General features: G+C 45.0%; 3 protein-coding genes across 5 annotated transcripts; 1 reads left to right on the top strand and 2 right to left on the bottom strand.

The window, feature by feature from the left end:
* Window positions 1-775: 775 nt before the first annotated feature.
* Window positions 776-8,274, bottom strand: arhgef1a (Rho guanine nucleotide exchange factor (GEF) 1a). The gene is made up of 22 exons (XM_037264715.1): window positions 8,033-8,274; window positions 6,728-6,890; window positions 6,545-6,612; window positions 6,389-6,446; window positions 6,171-6,303; window positions 5,861-5,970; window positions 5,645-5,788; window positions 5,308-5,558; window positions 4,974-5,099; window positions 4,773-4,890; window positions 4,613-4,689; window positions 4,361-4,532; window positions 3,704-3,780; window positions 3,456-3,628; window positions 3,312-3,379; window positions 3,048-3,233; window positions 2,887-2,973; window positions 2,755-2,804; window positions 2,619-2,669; window positions 2,076-2,381; window positions 1,794-1,950; window positions 776-1,625 (listed from the first exon to the last, which is right to left on the bottom strand). The coding sequence occupies exons 1-22, from the start codon at window positions 8,093-8,095 to the stop codon at window positions 1,597-1,599; spliced, it is 2,667 nt and encodes an 888-aa protein (XP_037120610.1). The 5' UTR covers window positions 8,096-8,274; the 3' UTR covers window positions 776-1,596.
* Window positions 8,275-9,064: 790 nt separating this feature from the next.
* LOC119130790 (palmitoyltransferase ZDHHC18-like) lies at window positions 9,065-12,114 on the bottom strand. Of its 3 annotated transcripts, XM_037264718.1 has the most exons (10): window positions 11,417-12,114; window positions 11,187-11,347; window positions 10,830-10,979; window positions 10,619-10,756; window positions 10,500-10,551; window positions 10,313-10,415; window positions 10,144-10,253; window positions 9,985-10,075; window positions 9,490-9,776; window positions 9,065-9,377 (listed from the first exon to the last, which is right to left on the bottom strand). In XM_037264718.1, exons 1-9 carry the CDS (start codon window positions 11,692-11,694, stop codon window positions 9,492-9,494), a joined length of 1,368 nt encoding a protein of 455 aa, XP_037120613.1. In that variant the 5' UTR covers window positions 11,695-12,114; the 3' UTR covers window positions 9,065-9,377; window positions 9,490-9,491. The 3 variants fall into 3 exon arrangements, with proteins under 3 accessions (XP_037120613.1, XP_037120612.1, XP_037120615.1); XM_037264717.1 differs by having other exon boundaries at window positions 9,065-9,776; XM_037264720.1 differs by having other exon boundaries at window positions 9,065-9,713.
* Window positions 12,115-12,497: 383 nt separating this feature from the next.
* kdf1b (keratinocyte differentiation factor 1b) lies at window positions 12,498-15,532 on the top strand. Its single transcript, XM_037264725.1, has 4 exons — window positions 12,498-12,681; window positions 13,436-14,343; window positions 14,465-14,551; window positions 14,836-15,532. The coding sequence occupies exons 2-4, from the start codon at window positions 13,455-13,457 to the stop codon at window positions 14,931-14,933; spliced, it is 1,074 nt and encodes a 357-aa protein (XP_037120620.1). The 5' UTR covers window positions 12,498-12,681; window positions 13,436-13,454; the 3' UTR covers window positions 14,934-15,532.
* The last annotated feature ends 22 nt before the right edge of the window (window positions 15,533-15,554 follow it).

Below are 15,554 nucleotides of genomic sequence, written 5' to 3'. Positions count from 1 at the left end.
ACACCAGCTTACAAACTTGTGAGAGATAGTGTGTGTGCACGCACATGTGTGAGAAAATGTGAGTGTGTGTGTCTCTGTGCATGTATGTGGCTTCACTTCCTGATTGTCTTCAATAATAAATACTTAACAGTACTAAAATACAGGCATGATTTTTTTGCAGTTGTATTATATCACTAGTTAGGATTGCAGTTACTTTGTTGCAACCTGTTGGACACAAATGACATCCAAACACATTAACTGGGAGTTGGCACCTCATAAGAAATGTAATTGAATTGTGATTTGAAAAGAATAATCACTCATTTATTTACAGTTGTGTTAATACTAAAGCTGAGCCGAATAAATTGCAAATCAAACAGTGAGGCTCAAATAGAAAGGATGCGCAATAAAGCATGTCATTAAAATGCATTGTGAGTCGTCTGTGTGGGACACGACAAACGAGCAAGAGATGTCCAACCGGACGGCACACACAGAAGAGTCGGTGGCTGGACATTCCTGCCTTGTAACTGTAGTCCATCACCTGGCCTGCGCCGACTATAATTGGGGGTCTCCTGGGAGAGGGGGGCACAGTGGCAACGACAAGCGTATATATGGCCCGATGGAGGTGGGGGTGGGGGCAACAAGGGGGCTGTGACTATGTCAGTTATTCCTCTCTGTGGGCCCCTGCGGGTTATTAATAACCATCTTTTGGCTGACATTGTCTGTGGGATTAGGATGAGGGACTGTGCATAAGTGTGCGTGTGGTTCTTTCTTGGCGGCATCAACCTTCACATCCTACTTTGGTGGTATGAAAGGTTTATTGATGAGGAGACAATACATTTCGTATTAATATGACAATAGATTCGTTCTTCTGTGTTTACAATATATGTGAGCATCGCCTTTCATGTTATACAGTATCATCTTAACGTCATAATATAATAATTATCTTGTATACAGAAAGGTCACCTGGCAACTTGTAACAAATTGGAAAGTGCAACAAGAGCTCTTTTTACAGTCAGAAACTTGTCAAAGAGTTTTAAAGAATACATATGCTGGAGTCTATGACACTGAAAACACGCATGCTTCTGAATTGATGCCGTTTTCATATATACGGAATATGACTATGAGCATTGTTGTACTATCTGTCGACATGTGTTGATGTATATTTGTGCTTAAACGTCCATTGCTTAAAGGGTTTTAACACCACAATATTGATGCTAGTTTCATTAGCCCATATATGACATTTTGCTTTGTGTGTTAGCATAACGCTAGTGAGCCTTGGCTGGAAAAACTAGTAAGTTGAGATACCACTGTAATAAAAACTTTGAAATGACTTAGACTTTATGTGATTAAGTTAAAAATGTCAAGATAATAGCACAAAATAATATTGTTGAACAGCACATCTGTGTAGTAGTGTGAATTCGTAGATTAGTTCACAACACCTCACCCTTTTATTCAGTAAGTAATCATGCAAACGACTCCACGCACAAGCCCTTAAGTGAGGAAAGCAAAGCGACTCAATAATTTAAGTAATAATTCATTCAAGACGCAGATACGTACATTGCAGCATAATGGTTTTTCTATTGGAGTGTGCGGGTCACTTAGCTTGTTGGTGGAAGATCAGATCTCCTCTGGAATTTCTTGGAAGTCTGTGGTGAGGAAAAAAGTGGTATTAGCATCAAATTAACAAGCATCAAGAACGGGTTGAGTTTCCTGTTTTATGATGATTCATCTGTAGGATTTGTCAGTCTTTGAAAGACCCCTAGAAGTGGGTCAATTAAAATGGCTGCTTCAAAAAAATGGCTGTTCTGTCGAACCTCTGGAGCTTTGAGATGCCTCCTCCTCCTCTTCCTCTTCTTCCACATCATCATCAGACGTCATGTTGACCTCCTCGTCGCTGCCTCCCCGAGGAGCGTTTGATTGGCGTGCCCCGTTGTCCCACTCGGAACTTGCACTCAGGCCTTCCTTTCCAGGCTGCACAAGTATCAAATTAGTGTGCAAAAAAAACATAAAATTAATTCACATAGACCTTGATAGATAGTAGATACTTTATTGATCCCCGGGAGGAAATTCAGCACACACGTTTGTGGTGTTCTTACTTGAGAGGCTGTATCGCAGTGCTCGTACGAGGACACGGCCTCGCCGCAGCCCTTCATGTGTCGGACCTGCTTCTCCAGCTTGGCCCGAGCCTTCTCGCTGTCCTTGAAGCGAGTCTCAGCGTTGCGCAGCCTCAGCAGCTCCTCCTGCAGCAGGCTGTGCTGCCTCTGCAGCAGGGCCAGCTCACCGATGGTGGCGCCGCTGGCGGCCTCGCGGTTTTGCCGCCAGGATCCCGCCGACACCGGCGATGCCGGGTCCTCCTGCTGCAGCAGCAGCTCCAGGATGGAGTCTTGTTTGATGACAGCAGCCTTTGAAATTTGAAAACAGTCTTAAGAGTATTAGGAAGTTGTGGTTGTAAGATTCTAATACAGTGTTGTGTATTTATAGTGGTTGTGAAAAGGCCCGCTCATTTGTTATCAGGTATTATGTAAAAAAATAAATAATTGAAGACAATTTGTTGAGCTGATGCAGTTGTCAGTCAAAAGAAAGTGTTTGCTCCTATTATAAAAAGAACATGGAAGTGTTTGCTGGTGTACACAACTTACCTGGAGTGCATGAAGACAAACGCTGAGATTCATCAGCCTCTGACAGACCTCCTGTTCAACACAAACACAAAAGAGTCGTTTTTAGCAAATAGCTCATATTATAGTGCAAGTGAGTGTATATTGAGCCAAAACTCACCTTTGTGGCTGGCAACTCATTAGCTCCATTGATGAGAAGAACATGATCACCTGCACAGAGGAAAAAACACTGCAAAATAAAAGGAACACCAAGAAATGCCAAAAAACAAGAAGGAATTGAAAATTAAATTACTGGCATTTGTGATGTCCAAGTTGTTATGATGGCACAGGAGAGGAACGTCGACGCTGGAGCCCAGCAGAAGTTCGCTGAGTCGGTCCACTGGAGAGAAACATCACGATCACACGAGCACCACCCCTGGTGATGTTGTAGTAAGATCATATTTGTTATCTTACCCTCGGCCGTGGCATCTAGCAGAAACTTCTCCGCCCGTGGAGCTTGCGGGGTGTCCGCCCTGAACAGGTAGCGCGTGACGGGAGGCTCCAGGTCATCCTGGCAACTCACCTGGGCCAGCTCGCAGAACAGGGTCACCCTCTCCTGCAGGAGCTCCAGTATTTCCCGGTCCTTCTGCTGGAGATCCGCTGCCACCGTGGAACAATCAACCAGCCAATCAATGAATGCACTTGTTGATTGGTTGGCTCATTTAGGGTTAAACAGACCTTTGAGTCTCCTCAGATGGGCTTTGTGCTCCGTCTCTATGAGGGGGAACTCCTCACGAGATGGACACCTGCAAAGAAACAACAAACATGAATAAACACATCGTCCGTATTAAGATTTATGTGTGGTCTAACTTGTGGCCCCACTTGTTGACTGTGCGCTGGATGTGCCGTATCCACATGTTCTTGTCCTCCCTGGAGGCGGCGTGCACCTCGTACATCTCCGGTGGCGAGCAATCGCTGATGAGGAACATGCCGCGCTCCTGGTTGGCTATGTCCCTCACGATGACGTTCTGCAAGGACAGCACGGGGGGCTTGTCCTGGAGAGGGACGAATGTTGTCAGTGCACATTGGCGACGCATACGTAACTCTAAATACAGCTTTGTGTAACTTACCAGGCATGGAAAGATGTACCTCTGGTCTTTCTCCTGAAGAAACACCAGGATGTCCGCCATCAGTAAGACGTGCAAATCTACACAAAAATACTGCAGTCAGATGTGTACAACCAATTAAATATCACAAGGATTTATTAATAAAAGTGCTTTGACATGAGAACAATTTGTACATCGAGTTGTAATGACTGCAGCACTTCCCTTGATTGCCTATCAAGAGAGCAAAAGGCCACAACAATACAGGCCAGTTCCAAGATGGTTGCAGAGGGTACGAATGATCCCCGCAAAGCCCACTCGCATCGGGTTCTAAGGGAGGGCGCTTCATTTTGACAGCGCTCTTAGAGGGGGTGAGAAGACTTTGAAAAGACTTGTATGCGTGTAAATATAGATCAAAATAATGAGCGAGTGCCAGGGAAGTGCAAGTGTCTTGTTTTTAAAGCTCGAGTGTCAGCCTAACAATTGTAGCAGTGAAGAAAAGAAAAGCTAAGCGAGTCACTACAAAAGATGAATTGAATTATGTTCACAGAAATAAAACTAGGCTCAAGCAGTATCTGACATTTTAGTTTCACTAGAGGTGGTGTGGACCCTAATGCCATCTACTGACCAGCCACTAGTACGGACTTCAGCTCACGCGTACCACATTAGTACTATTTTTTTCACCTTTGAGTCGGGATCCGGGAGTTTTCCACATTAGTGTTCCCTCGTAGACGAGTTTGCGGCGGAGCAGCTCGACAGGCCTGAAAAGTCCGCCGTCCCTAACCCGGGTCTCGGACCGCTGGTCCAGTTTGGCCTGGATCTCCTGCATTCGCTGTGTCTTCTCCAGCTCCTCCATCTGCCATACAGGTCGTGATGTCACGATCAAAAACCAGTGCATGAGTCTTTTTTTTTTTTTTTTTTTAAATGTGAGATTACCTGTTGATCTATTGAGTTGAGAAGATCTCTGACCATGGATAGAGCTTGGGCTATGGAGGATGCTTCTACTTCATCTTCTGTTAGATAAAATAAATAAAATCCTATGGAATTGTGGATGTCTAACTGTGTGAATGCTGAAAATTAAAGAGTGACAATTCACCGACGGTATTCTCCAGAATACGCTGAATGAGGACGGGGTACTTGGATATGCGCTGAGTCACCAACAAAATGCATTCCTGGATACCATGGCAACGCAGCCAGGGTCCTCGACTCACACGCTGCATACAAACATACATGAGTACAAAACTTAAACTCGCCATCCAATCACTTCATTTATTTTTTTCTCATTTTTGTCTCTCACTCGAATGAAGCACTGAAACCGCTTGTCCCTGGCCATTAGTGACTTGTACAACTTGACCGCCTTTATGTGGCGACTGCAGAACTCTGCGTAGGTCTTCTGCATGTCGTCAGCACTCTGGCCGGAGAACTGGAAACACAAATCAAAACGTCCTGTAAAAATGCACTTCCAGGGAGACTAAAAATTAAACCAAAAATCAGCAGCAAGCATTTTCTGAAGCATGCTGTTTTTTTATTATTTGTAATGCTCGTGTCTCTTGAGTTCAGGTTCTGGTCCCCATGGAGAAAATTTGACCATGATGGTCAGTTTTGGGAAACACCAGTGGATATAAACTGACCTGCTCCAGCAGTATGTCACCCAGGCGGTGTATGGTGAAGTTGCAGTCGGAGTCAGGCTGCAGGCTGGCGTTGCGGCGCAGCAGCAACTGCAACAGGAAGTGAGAGTGGATGCCGATCAGCTGATCCAGGCAGGGGAACAAGGCGTGCACGGTGCTCGGGTCCAGCTGCAGCTCCTCCAGCAGGCCCTGCCGGAACACCCTTTGCATGATGCGCAGCGTGCGCATGTGGTGCACCTCAGTCTGGATTAACTCTGGGTGGAGACATCACATAGTAGAATCTGGGTTGCTTTGTGGTTTCTTTACTCAAGTGCAGATGGGCGGGGTAAGAAGTCGTCACCATAAATGACATCCTGCCTCTTGATGACATTTTTGCTATGTGCGTGTAAATAATCTGTGTTGACGGCCATGCTCCACGAGTCGGCCTTGAAGTCCTCGCTTTCCAGCTCCATCTCCTCCAGGATGGAAGTGTAGTAGTAGTCGCCTTTAACCAGAACATCGACTAATAAAGGGCGAGGTTCAGCCGTGGGCCTCGCAGTCAAAGTTGACCTTGTACCGTCGTCGTTGAGGGACTCCATCGACATGGCTCTGTTCCTGAAGCTGAGGGAGTCCGTAGACTGGGACAAGATCCGCCGCAGGCCCAGAGGAGAGTCGTCGGTCAGGTTCCTGCGGCAGAAACAAATGAAAATTGTACACATGCATGAAGCATTTTTTTAAATTAATCAGTTGGTTCATTTTGACTAAGCTAATGATAATCTGTTTTGAATGAGAATGGTTATTTGATTATTGAAATTAACTCGTACTTGGAAATAATTAAGTAAGAACTTGAAAAGGTTCCATTAGTCTGAGGCTGACAACTTGCTCACCCTGCAATGTTGTTCGTGGAGACACTTTTGGACAGTGAGAGGCCAGAACGCCCTCGACGAGATCCGAGAAGGGAATGGCGGAGGCTTTCGGAAGGGTAGATGGCCGACGTGGGACGCTCACGCATGATTGGATCTATACATTGAAGATGAGCAAAAACATCAGAAAAAAAAAAAAAAATAAATGATTAGAGGATTAAGAATGGGACAAAGTGTCTTACTTGTGCGCATGTTCACATTCTGCAACGAGCTGTTGCGCATTAGCGCTGTCTTCTGCTGCTGTGGATGACATACATGGAAATTTTAATTAGAATTCTCAAAGGAAACCACACATCAAGCACAGTTTCAAAATTACATATTCTAAATTGGGATCTTACTCGCTGTTTGACTTTGGCACAGTTGGGCAAAGCGTCTCTGCAGCGGTTGTGGATGGTCACATTGCATGCTGGGGGGAAAAATGTGAAAATTATAGTTAGTTTGCTCAAAACCTCAGTGTTATTCCGTTTGGTGTATCATCACTCGATTGCGTCTGCCACCATTTTGTACTGGCCATGACTTACTGGGACAGCAGAGCGCCTCCTTGGCCGTGATGCTCTTGTTGCAGGCAGAGCACAGCGTGGTTCCCGAAACTGTGAGGGAGGTGAAGAGGTGACCGTTGTTGTAATGGGCCTCCCTCTCCCGGGCTGCCTTCTCTCGCTCCCTCATGCGCTCTCGCTCTTTATTCTGGGGGGATTGGGTGAGAGGAAAAAAAGTCAACAGAAATGCATCATGACAGTATTCACATCTGTATATTTCAATTCGTGACTATCCAAAGTGAGATTGTGAAGCTGGGCTCCGTCCGACACGCTGAATCCAAGATGGAAGCTTGAAGGCGACGACTGCAGTTTGTAGGGTTTACTCTGTTGACTCTAATAAATGTGTACTTTAAAATGTACCCATAATGAAAACAAAGTGTCAGTAGTGGACAAAAAGAAGGTAGTGGATGAGTCGATGGCATGATGATCACACTGTAAAAGCAGAAGTCAGAGTGCAAGCCATTCTGCAAGCACATATTGAGCCAAACAAATGACTAAAGAAACAGTTACTTCTGATTATTATTATTTTTTAAATAGCACATGAATGTCAAATACAGAAAAATAAAATGGATACATGGAAATTAAATAAATACGTAGATAGCATAAACAAGGCATTTGCATTCACATCCTGTAGTTGGTTCTCTTGCACCGATTTAGATTTTGTGAAATGCAGACGACAGCGTTTTGTACATTTCTCAAGTTCCAAGTAGAGTACTAGTAAGCAGACACAATTGTGTTTAATCAAAATTTGGGATTAGTATTTTGTACGCACGTGTAGGCGTTACAATAAGCGACATTAGCATTTTTAACTTGGTTAGCTTCTGCAGAATCGAGAACAATAAAAAAATAATAATAAAGAAACAAAAGCATTTTTAAACATGAATTGATCCAATCCCAATCCCTCACACCTGCACTGACACGTTTTGCAACCTTTTTGAGGCTCTGGAGATTTTCACACAGAGCAGATATACCACACACACAAGCGCACGCACGGCCATTTCTATGGCAACGACAATCCAGTAAGAGCAAACACACTATGTACAAGCAAAAGCGCACACACACACAGACCTACACCCACAGGCCCAGCACTCTGATGAGATAGGCATGATGGGCTCAGGCCTGTATGAGCGGGGCCCTTCTTCCGTGTGTCACAATCAGGAAAAGGCAGCGAAACCCAAGAAGGGGAAGTAACAACACACTGAGAAAAATTCATAGTTGATATTCACGGAAAATAAAGTTGACTTTTTGAGGGGTTTTTTTAACCTAAGTGTGCTCGTGATGGTTACTCACCCTCAAGTTGATCTCCTTCATCCTCTCCTGCCGCAGTTTGGACAGGCTGGCGACTCTGGACATTTTCTATCTCCTCCAAAAAAAAAAAAAAAAAGGAAAAAAAATGTATTTAATATCCACTGTTTGTTTTAACTAAATCCGTGGCTAAATTTTTTTGTGAAAATATTCCTTCTGCACTGGCCAACTGCGATGTGCCTCTGCTTCTAGTGAAGTGTCTGTTCCTGTGAGAAATCTGACTTGAATCATCACCGCCGCCCCCACACTCACACATGCACATACGCACACACAAAAACACACACGCAGTGAGTTTGCTCCGCTATCTCAATGCCTCATGGACTATTATTTGCTCCTTCCTACATCCCAGTGTATTTTCAGATAATCATCACATATCAAATCTTATCACAGCCACATGCAGAGTTTACATCCATGATATCAAGTGCGCACCACATCTATACACGCGCCATCTCCAAGTTGCGACCCAACTCCCACACGGGTTCGCAAGCGAGATATTTATACAGAGAAGTAAAGCAGGGCCTGAAGTATAAACGCTGCTAGCAGTATTTCTGAAATGTGGCATAAAAGGAACACTATAAATGATGACAGCTGTGAGCATTAAACAGTTTGTACATCATTAATGGTGAAATTGACTCCATTGTGTTACTCGTTCAGAACCTTCCGTTTGTCCATTTTCTACCAAATTTGAAAACTGTTCAATAAAACTAACCACCGTGCGGTGCAAGACCATCAGGTGACCTTTCTGAAATACCTCATAGTCATTTTTGTCATTGCATACAAATTATCTCTGAATGTTTGGATTTCAGTGGAGTATGCAAGTTGTATAGCCTCACACCTCGGGCTTTGTTTCCCAAGGGAAATCTTTCCTTGGCAGAGGTAATTTCTCTTCCTAGTTACCAGTTTGCCGTGCTCATATTTTTCCCTTGGAAAATTTGCAAAGCTTCAGTTCCATCTAGTGGCCAAAGGCTAAACTGTAGCAGAAGCACCGTTTTTAGAGAAAACAAAAAGCTCCATCAGCACAGCTTTTGATTGTTTAATAGTCTTCACATTTTCACATAAATACAGCACGACATGCTTCTCTTTAGAAAGGCATTCTGAGTTGGTTTGTCGCGTCTGCCTTGCAGGCTGGATTGTTACAAATTGATGTTTTACATGGACACAAGTCAAGCTTTTATCTGCCCGTGCAGAAATAAAAAAAAAGGACACATACCAGTAAAAATGGGAATTCTACAACAACAAAAACATTTTGCAAACAAATAAATAAATCAGTAAAAAGTGTACCTTTACTGTGTCTGTATCAACGCTGTACAGCGTACACACGGCCCCCCGTCTGTTTCAGAAACAAATTGAGTTGTTACATAATTGCTTTCGCAGGTAAAGTAAATTTCCATGAAATCATAAAGTTATGTTTCATTGAGGTGAAAGGAGGAAGGAGCCGGCACCTTTAAGGCTCCTCCCTTTGGCCGTGGCGTGAAGCGTGGACGGCAGAGGTAAGTTTGGCCGTGGCCTTTTTTGTTTTCTTGGCTTTGGTCTGGGCGGGGAGCGCGTGGGAGGTATTGCGAGGTGGCGAGCCGGCACTCCTGTCCGTTTCGCACTTTGAGGTGTTCACCGTGGGGTTGGGATTCTTCGCCGGGTCCAAGACTGACTGCGACTTCCCCTGAGGACACTGAGTGGACAGCAGCGGCGTGTGAGCGGTGGACTCTGACAGACCTTTAGATACGTGTTTGGGCTGTGGACACACCACAGGGGGGCGAGGGGTGTGTGTAAATGTGAAAATATACAAACAGTGACAAAAAAAAAATTACAATCATTTTCAAGAGATGTGACGTTAACACTTGAACTTGATCACCTACCCCTAGGCCTGTTTGTAATGTTCCATCAAAAAATAAATATTAATAGCCAACAAAGCCCGCCATCATCTGTTTATTTCGCCTTACCACATTAATTCGGGTTGAGGTGGTCAGTTCGATGTCCGTGTCGGTCTGAGCGGGTTCGTCCGTGCGGAGGAGGCCTCGTCTGTTGATCAAACTAGTTGCCACCCAAAAAAAAATTAAGCGGACATTTTCCTGACTAATTGACAATGAACTGATTCTTACCTGGGTGGCATTGGTCCGCAGAGTACAGCGCAACAGTTGACGAAGATGTTTCTGTGACTGTAAGGGTTGGTGACGTCTGTGTCTCTCTTCCCTGACCAAGTACCTTTAATCTAGGCACGGAAAAACATGTTTACATTTATGAATCTCAAAGGCACGCAATGTTACTCACGTCTTCATTTGTTGTGAGGTTGACTGCGACGAGGTACGTGTGGAAGCCTGAGAGGCCTAAGATGCACCAGACTGAGAAGAAACAAATCACAAGCTCCACGGCAGTGCAAAGTCGAGTCAAGGAGATCAAAATGCACGTTAGGAGCGATGACTGACTAAAAATGTTCTTTCTGAAAGGTAAAGGATATCTACCAGGACTCTCTTGGAGGGCGTAAAGCAGGCTTTGCCCATCCTGAGCTCCTGAGAGGAAAAACCATGTTCAATTACGACTTCTGATTCCTGTGGGTGTCATGGTGAGTTCACTTACTCATGGTCAGATGTGTAGCCACACAACCAAAGATGAAGGCTGTCAGAAACGACAGTGACACGATAAAGGCGTAGAAGAATCGGTAGTTGCGCTTGCCCACGCAGTTGCCCACCCAGGGACAGTGATGGTCAAATCGCTCTATAGGTCAAACAAAAGGTTAACAGAAGCAAAATAATACCGCACAGCTCCCGTAGAGTGAGGAATAGCTCACCCACGCAGTTGTCGCACAGGCTGCAGTGGGAGGTGCGCGGAGGCCGGAACATCTTGCAGGTGAAGCAGTACTTGAGCTTGACCACCTGCTGGTTGATGAGGATCTCCTTGGTGCGCGGCGGGGGGCGGTAGCTGGTTCTCCCCATGTCGTCTAGACAAAAAAATAAACAATATCGGGCTTAAAGGGATACAGCACCCCCAACGTGAGGCTTTTTGTGAACCTGTCAATAGCCTTTCGCATCGATTGTTAGCATTAAACGGATGGATGCCAAAGGACTACTTTTCTATGAGACGTGGACATCTTGAAGCAATCCTTTCAAGAATCCACTATCAGATGAATGTGTGAGCATTTGGGTACCGATCTGCTTCTCGATGTCGATTGCCTCAGCCGTCGTCGCTCGAGGGAGGATGCCGGGGTCTGAAAAAGTGGTCTGAAGCAGCGTGACCAGCACGAACACAAAGAGGACTCCTCCGATGGCGGGAATGCAGCCCGTCAGGTGTTTGACCAGAAAAGGACAGCTGCAACACAATTGCTATGTAGCGTATATGATGTGCAGCACAAAAAATATCAAATAGACATGAACTCACTCGAATATGAAGAATAATCCACTGGTGACAAGAATGAGGCCCAGGGTTAGGGGCAGCATACCGCTCTGACCGGCCGTTATGAGGCGTCCATCACAGAAAAAGCGGTTCTTCCCAGGTAAGACCTCCCACCTCCTCCTGGGTCTTCTCAGAAGCTCGCTGCTGCGGTCCTCCACGTGGTGCTGCTTTCCATTCTGGGGTTGGGGATGGTGTCCCACCGAGGTGGCCGCATGAGTCCCAGGTGCCCCTGAGTCGATTTGCTGGTAGTCTCTGTTATTCATGACAGGACTTGTTCTGCCACTCTTAGCACGACTTTGCCGAACAAACCAGTGACGTCATCGCGTTTGGGCTCCAGAGTCACGCTCACACGAGGCACTATAAAAAGCCTGCTACAAAGACGAAAACGCCGTCCCCGGAATTATATTCGTTATTTCCCATTGCGGATTGATGTGACCAGTTTTCTTCACGTGCCACATTCATGTCCATTGATTGAAAGGGTTCCTCCCCGAGCATCCTTTGCCTCTTAGCTATTAGTTGGTCACGTGACACATCAAATTATTACATTAACATTTGAGCTCCAGAATGTAGCGCTAACGAGGAAAAAAGGCATCTCTCACCGGACTCTTTGGCGAGCGTCGTGGTTGAAATAAACTGTACAAATATTTGCTCGTCAGTGCATGCTGTAGTCTGCCTGTCATACAGGAAGACAATATTTCCGGCTTGTCCACGTCAAAATAAAAGCTTATGAGATTTGATGTGTCCCCGTTAAGAAATAATTGCAAAATTATACAACTATATTATATACGGTATTAGTTTTTTGCATTATCGCCAAGAAGGGCAAAAAAAATCACATAATGAAACACCACTTCCGGGTTGATGGCTATTTATCAATTCACCGATAGTAATACAAAAATAAAAGCAACACGCTGAAGCCAACTTTGTGATTGGTTGTGTGTCTCATTTAATGCAAAAATGTTTCACCGATTTCAGATGTTATACCATCATTGCTACGCTATTACGCGATGATGTGACTCGTGCTTTTACCGCATTTTACTTGGATCGCAATAACCGGAAGTTCTACCCCATTACCTGTATTTAACCTTCTAACTTGACGCTCAGGTGCACTGTCGAACTGTCGACAAACATACTTTCCGACAGACGATCGCAACGAAGTTTCTAGTCTCGGGATGTGTTCATGAGACATGTTAAATGAAAGGGGAAGAGTGCAGCGATCGTTTACGAGTAGCGACGTGGGCGAACCGTGAATTGTAAGTCGTGTTTACCTAGATAGTCGTCAGTGCTGTAATGGAGGAAAAAGAGTGACGTCGCCCCCATAAAAGTGACATTTATCTTGATAAAAAGACGGGAATGTGGCCTAATGAATGTTTTTTCCTCAGTTACTATATTTGTGGTAAACTATTACGAAAATGTATATTCGCTTGTTTTTAATAATTAAAACTCGTGAGGCGAAACAATCGATCCGTTCCGTTGACGATAAGAATTGTTTATTGATTAGTCATGTCTTGAAAAACAACATGACCTCAGCCATGACGTTTAATTATATACTGTATATTTTCCATCTAAAGCGAAAACAAAAGCACACATTACATCTTTTCATTTTGTCAATTGCTTATCCTTGCTAGTATAAAAATAAAACCATTGATTAGTTGTCAAAGCTCCAGCCTTAAAAAAAAGTGAAAATTACAAATATGGCAACAAGTGATCACATTAAAAGAAATTAAGTGTTTTCTCTCAATCAGATTACCACCCATGTGAAATGAGTGCCAACAAATACTGAGGTTTTCACTCATGGAGAGCAGAACACATCTCATCTGACCTGGCTTTGACATATCACTGTTGCTTGAAAGCGGCAAATCTTTTGTGGACTCATAAATTATCCAAGTTGTGTATTAGACATTTCAAAATTACTAATTTACTGAATTATACTGCTCACAAAATGTCCCTAGCAGTGAAGAGCGTTAAAATGTCCCTTTTAACTAGTTTTTCTGTTTGTATGTTCAGACCCTGAAGCTGCTAAGCCATGTCCGTAGGCAATGCGGGCATCACGAGAGAAAGCTCGAGGCCCTCCAGCTACAAGCGAGGACCGAGCCAATCTAGCAGCCAGGGGTCTTTGTCTTACGAAGAGCGCTGCGTGGACCCTGCAGAGCCAGGACGCGAATGCCCTGTGATAAATTCAAACGGGAAGGAGTATGACACCTTCCTGGCTTCGCCAGCCGAGCTCCCGCCTGCCACCCAAACCTGCAATCCCTGCGCTTCTCCGAGGGCTTGCGGGACTTTCGTGTGCAGCTTCCTGACGTGCGGTCTGTACAGAGTGTGCCTGCGAGCCCCGTGTCTGGCGCCCAAAGAGAGCGCCCCCGAGGAGCCGGAAAAACTGAGCCTTCGTGCAGAGAACCCGGCAGAGGGCAAAGAGGAGGAAGAAGAAGACGAGGCAGACTGGCTGGGGGACGTCTGCATCGGCGGAGTCAAAGTGGACAGCCCGAGGGATTATATCGATAAAGACACCGTGACGTATTTTCCTCAAACGCAGCCCTACCACCCTTCCCTGGATGAGGTCATCCGACTGGATGACTGGGAGGACGGCGAGGAGAACGTGGATTCGCTGATCCGCAAGAAGCTGCTGGACCTCTACACAGAATACCAGATCGAGGAGTTGGCCCGCTGCACCACCGACTCGGTGTTCCTGCGCAAGAGCAAGGCCATCAACCAGCTCATCAACTCGCTAGCCGAGGAGCACCAGATGGATGAGCAGGAGGCCGAGTGTCGGTTGGTGCGCGGCATCATTCGCATTAGCACGCGTCGGAGCAAGAAGAAGAAGAAACGGGTGGTGGCCTCGCGCCCGGAGAGGACCCTGTCGGACAGCGGCAATGAGACCATGAGGGAGAGCGGCTCCTTAGCGTTCAGCAACAACAGTAAGTTCCACACCAGTTGAACTTTTGAGCTTCACCGACAAAAATGTAATGAGTTATTTATGAGCAACAGAGTTCATATTGGTCAAGCTGTTTTTCTTGCTTATATTTTTTCCATTCAAAGACGACTACAAATCCGATCCAAACATCCAAATATCGGAATTGACCGCCTCTGACAAGTGTGCCCGTGACATTTGGAGGAACAATGGAGGTGAGAATTGACTTATTGACAGTATTATGTGTGTTCTTTAATTGATTTGTTACCTGCACATTTCCATGATGCTACTTCCACCACACTTTACTTGGTAGCTCGGCTGCCATTTTATGTGCACTCACTTTCTGAAGGCACAACCCTCTTGGTTGTCACGGTGACAAAAGCCACTCTCGACATTTGCCTCACACAATCCCTTGTTGCGCTGTGAATAGGGAAGACGGGATGGGCACTATTTCTACTTCCCCGTGTAATGTCCGTAATCCAGCGTTTTGTTTCCGCAGGCCGCGCCTCCAGCTCAACGTCAACAAGCTACTCGGCCTCCCACACAGAGACCGACTCATCAGGTGTCCCGCTCATTCGCACGTCTGTCAGAACATGAATGCATCCCCACACTACAGGCGGTCGACATAGCTACGTCGACGCAATCTGAATTTATGCGCAAGTCGCAACTCATCACTGTCAATATTTGTTAAACCGAGAACTTCCCGTGTACGTCCCCTGCTGCTCTTTTGAGGAGCTATAATTGTGTGGGAACACAAATGAACTCAGGGCTTTTAGTATTTACACTATGGTTGTGTGTCCAATTTATTTTTGTAATTGAACGGCTTGTTGCCAACAGCTCCCAATTTCTTTTTCCATCCCCCATTTTGTCAATTTTGTGTTTTTGTGCAGCATTTGTATTGCAATGAAGGGAGTTGCCCGCTTCATGATAATCATGATGAGTTGAAATGTGCTTTTTTTGGCCCTTAGAATTAACAAAGTATTAATTACTAAGTGATTTTTTACATTTAAGCAACGTTCGACTCAAAGCTGTTACTGTTATCTTCTGATGGCGGCTCATGAAATCCACTTGCCTGACTTTGGACTCAGCTGTTGCTTGTAGTTTTATGCTTTTAATGAATGATTTATATTTGCAATATGCAGATCACACTAAATGTTTAACATCTTAAGTTGGTTAGAAAATAAAACTTGGTTACATATTGAGCCTGTTTTTTCTATG

The sequence above is a fragment of the Syngnathus acus genome, chromosome 11 (genome assembly GCF_901709675.1).
Source record: "Syngnathus acus chromosome 11, fSynAcu1.2, whole genome shotgun sequence".
In the NCBI taxonomy this organism is placed as follows: domain Eukaryota; kingdom Metazoa; phylum Chordata; class Actinopteri; order Syngnathiformes; family Syngnathidae; genus Syngnathus; species Syngnathus acus.
This window is presented reverse-complemented; position numbering and strand designations above follow the sequence as displayed.

Bases quoted from the DNA above. Each gene is read 5' to 3' on its own strand.
- kdf1b (XM_037264725.1), top strand. From the start codon at position 13,455: ATGTCCGTAGGCAATGCGGGCATCACGAGAGAAAGCTCGAGGCCCTCC. The intron at 14,344-14,464 runs GTAAGTTCCACA...TTCCATTCAAAG, and splicing joins CTTAGCGTTCAGCAACAACA to ACGACTACAAATCCGATCCA. The intron at 14,552-14,835 runs GTGAGAATTGAC...TTGTTTCCGCAG, and splicing joins CATTTGGAGGAACAATGGAG to GCCGCGCCTCCAGCTCAACG.
- LOC119130790 (XM_037264717.1), bottom strand. From the start codon at position 11,694: ATGAATAACAGAGACTACCAGCAAATCGACTCAGGGGCACCTGGGACT. The intron at 10,552-10,618 runs GTAAGTGAACTC...TTTTCCTCTCAG, and splicing joins GGCTACACATCTGACCATGA to GAGCTCAGGATGGGCAAAGC. The intron at 10,254-10,312 runs GTGAGTAACATT...TTCCGTGCCTAG, and splicing joins ACCTCACAACAAATGAAGAC to ATTAAAGGTACTTGGTCAGG.
- arhgef1a (XM_037264715.1), bottom strand. From the start codon at position 8,095: ATGTCCAGAGTCGCCAGCCTGTCCAAACTGCGGCAGGAGAGGATGAAG. The intron at 3,629-3,703 runs GTAAGTTACACA...GTCCCTCTCCAG, and splicing joins GGTACATCTTTCCATGCCTG to GACAAGCCCCCCGTGCTGTC. The intron at 2,382-2,618 runs GTAAGTTGTGTA...CAAATTTCAAAG, and splicing joins TTTGTCTTCATGCACTCCAG to GCTGCTGTCATCAAACAAGA.